Below are 2,999 nucleotides of genomic sequence, written 5' to 3'. Positions count from 1 at the left end.
TGACTCAGCATTAGGCAGAGTCTAACTGCCCATTGACTGTGGTTTATTTTTATTTTTCTCCATTATTATTATTATTAATTGTAATGCTGGTCTCTGACTGTACTAAAAGTGGACTGGATAAAGGAGGAAGCTGTGTTGGAGACATTTGCCATCTTGAGTTATGTGTAAATAAATACATGTTTAAGAAAACAATCTCAAAATCGTACTTGACTGCAACCTGAAACTGAGTCTTGAGAGAAGACAAGGAGGAGATTATGAGAGCAGCTTCTCCAACTTACAAAATCTCTCAGTTGGACAAGGGAGGATTCAACACTCTTCCAAGGACTGAAAGAGGTGTTGGGAGTAGTTAAAACCCTTCCCTCTCCTAGGAAAATGAAATATTTTAGGATATACTAAAAAGGGAGAATATATTTCCCCTAAAAAGAAAAGTAGAAACTCAGAGAGGCTGAAACTCCGCCCCCTCCCACCTTTGCTAATGGACCATTACTCTGGCCTAGGCCAGTCTATTTTACATAACAAAGATCTACTCCAGGTAAAGCTATATAGGAATTGCCCAAAGCCATCACCATCATCCAGCCAGGCTCAACCAAGCCTGGGACTCAGGACAGCCTACAGAGTTGCCCCTGCATGGCCCCATGGGAGCCTGACAACCGATCAGAATACAGAGCTCATTAATCCCAACAGAGGGCATCAAACAATTGCACTCTCAGCATCTCAGCCCTTCTTTCCTCAACCAAGGCATGTGCTCCTGTCCACCATTAAACCATCTTCCAAGCAGTCACCATGTTTCCAGCGTCTTTCTTCCCCACTTGGAACTGAACCCAGAAGGAGATTTCTTCCAACAGAGGCTAGACAGAAACTTCAGATCTGCTCCCTGTTATTCCGGAGCGTCAGACAGGAGCAATTAGATGTTGCAAATCTCTTGACCTTTTGCAGAACAAGAAGGTTGAGATGTTCCCCTCCTTCTCCTTTGGGTTCCTTCTCCAAAAGGATCTCAGATTAATGGATCCCTATCGGGACCCCCCCATACCTGCCACGGCTGCAGCCTCAGAGCCCCCAACCTCTTTTCTCCCTCCTTCCTTCCCCTCCTCGATATGGAGGAAAAAGCGGCATTCATGGCCTGGGCCAGAGTCTTCATGATACTGTAGCGATAACGGTCATTTATGATCCGTTTCCTGTTTCTTTTCTCCTGGGTCTCCAGTGGGGCTTTCTGGGTGCATCTTCTCCGGCCTTTGACAGAAAAGACGTGCTTGGAAAGGGAACAGCGAAAATAATGATCTTGAAACGGATCTTCCACAAAGAAATGGGGTTCAAAGGCAGCATCTGTTGGCCTATTTTTTATCAGATAACCAAAACTCGAAATACTATGGACGTATTTGAGAAGTCTGTCCTTCGTTATTGGATACAGTGCAAAGTTTGTGAGGATCCAGACTTTCCCTTCAATGGATCCTGGCAAATGCATAAGTGCTTTATGGAAAGGAAAAATTCTGTTCCAGATGGAATCATATTCTATGAAGTGGACAAAGACATTGATTTGTCTCCACTTAGAGAGGGCCTTCCTGAGGGGTGCTATTCGTCCAGTTGTTGTGAATCGTTCTGATATAACCACACAAATTCCATTCCTGACAAGCATCGGAGGGAAAGTCCTCATGAAATTATCTCCCTTTTCTGTGTCTGAAGCAAAGAGGCCAATCAGGGTCCATCTGAAATGGAGGAGCAGCTGGACAATTGCTGGGTATTGGAATCCTTCTTTGGGGAGCATCTGGTGGAAAAAAGGGAATCTCCTTTTATCATTCAGAGCCTCTGAAGGAATTCCAAGAGTGATCTGAAAAAGTAATGAAGAATCCTGTGTTATAATGTGGTCCAGATCAACTCCAAAATATTACTTATTGACAAACCCAATTTTGTTTTGATGAATATATAAGAATAGTTTGTTCCTTAGTCACGGTTTAAAATATTTAAGACAGAATATTAACAAGATAGTATATAAAAATGGAACGCAAAATCATATTAAACAAAAAAAAAAAAAAAAAACACAATGAAAAATGCAATGTAAATATTCTGTGTCACCCATACAATTCCAACAATTAGATTCAAATTAGCAGATGTTAGATAAAATGTCTGGATCTAAGATATAGGGCTGTATTATATGCTATTTTTGAATACTAAAACCTCTTTCTCAGCTTCTATATCCCCAATTCTTTGTGAAGCATTTTTTCAGCTTCTTCTCTAGATGTACAAGAGCACAACTGCTAACAGAAATTGACAGTTGCACAATCCAATAAGTGTTTAATTGAAATTTTGTCTGTTTTGGGACTATGTCTGTTTCATCACTTTAATTTTAACCCAATAATTATATACCCTGAATTTATACAAAGCAGAAATTGTGTAAATTAACAATTATTTATGAGGGCAGGAGCTGAACTCCTTTTATCCATCCCAAAGATACTCTTCTTGGTCTGAATATTTTTTATACATAGACAGGACTATTGCCAACTTGATTCCAATTGGATAAGGCAGATATTATTGATATGTGAAAATGAACATGCTAATGGAGGACCTCAAAACCTGGATAGTTTTTCAATAGTAGAATATTCAGTAAAATATCCTCTAGGGACCTTATGGCTCTTCAGGCATTTAATGGTCAATTTGAAGATGAACATAATAGACTAAAACATCATTGATATGTTCCCTAATATTCTGAAAAGCTGCTCTTGAATTCTATGAAGATATTGGATCTGTTGTTCATCCCCACCACCCCACTCACCTTACCAGATAGAGAAAAACACACAAACCTGTGGGGCTTTGTAGGTGCCTACAAACATTGACATCTGGATGGAGATGTCCCTTCCTGCTGCATCAATCAGAGCCAGGATGTTGTCCTTCCTCCCACAGCCATAGTTGGGGACATTGGATTCTCCAGTGGAGAGCATGTCCAGCAAGGCATCTGAAGTGAGGAAGGTGCTCATATAGTTGTCATGGATGTTGTAACCAAGTGT

General features: G+C 40.6%; 1 protein-coding gene across 3 annotated transcripts in view; it reads right to left on the bottom strand.

Annotated features, from left to right (window-relative positions):
* Positions 1-679: 679 nt before the first annotated feature.
* LOC148128720 (vomeronasal type-2 receptor 1-like) overlaps positions 680-2,999 on the bottom strand; it is a 7,407-nt gene continuing 5,087 nt past the window's right edge. For all 3 annotated transcript variants that reach the window (XM_087948479.1, XM_087948480.1, XM_087948478.1), the window contains exons 3-4: positions 2,796-2,999; positions 680-1,825 (exon numbers count right to left, since the gene is read on the bottom strand). The exon at positions 2,796-2,999 is cut by the window's right edge and continues 764 nt beyond it. In XM_087948479.1, coding sequence (XP_087804605.1) covers positions 995-1,825; positions 2,796-2,999 — 1,035 coding nt within the window. In that variant the 3' untranslated portion in view covers positions 680-994. The remainder of the gene's footprint in view (positions 1,826-2,795) is intronic.

The sequence above is a fragment of the Notechis scutatus genome, unplaced genomic scaffold, assembly GCF_049901735.1.
Source record: "Notechis scutatus isolate UNSWTSFEM ecotype Mainland unplaced genomic scaffold, rNotScu1.2 NSCUCTG105, whole genome shotgun sequence".
In the NCBI taxonomy this organism is placed as follows: domain Eukaryota; kingdom Metazoa; phylum Chordata; class Lepidosauria; order Squamata; family Elapidae; genus Notechis; species Notechis scutatus.
This window is presented reverse-complemented; position numbering and strand designations above follow the sequence as displayed.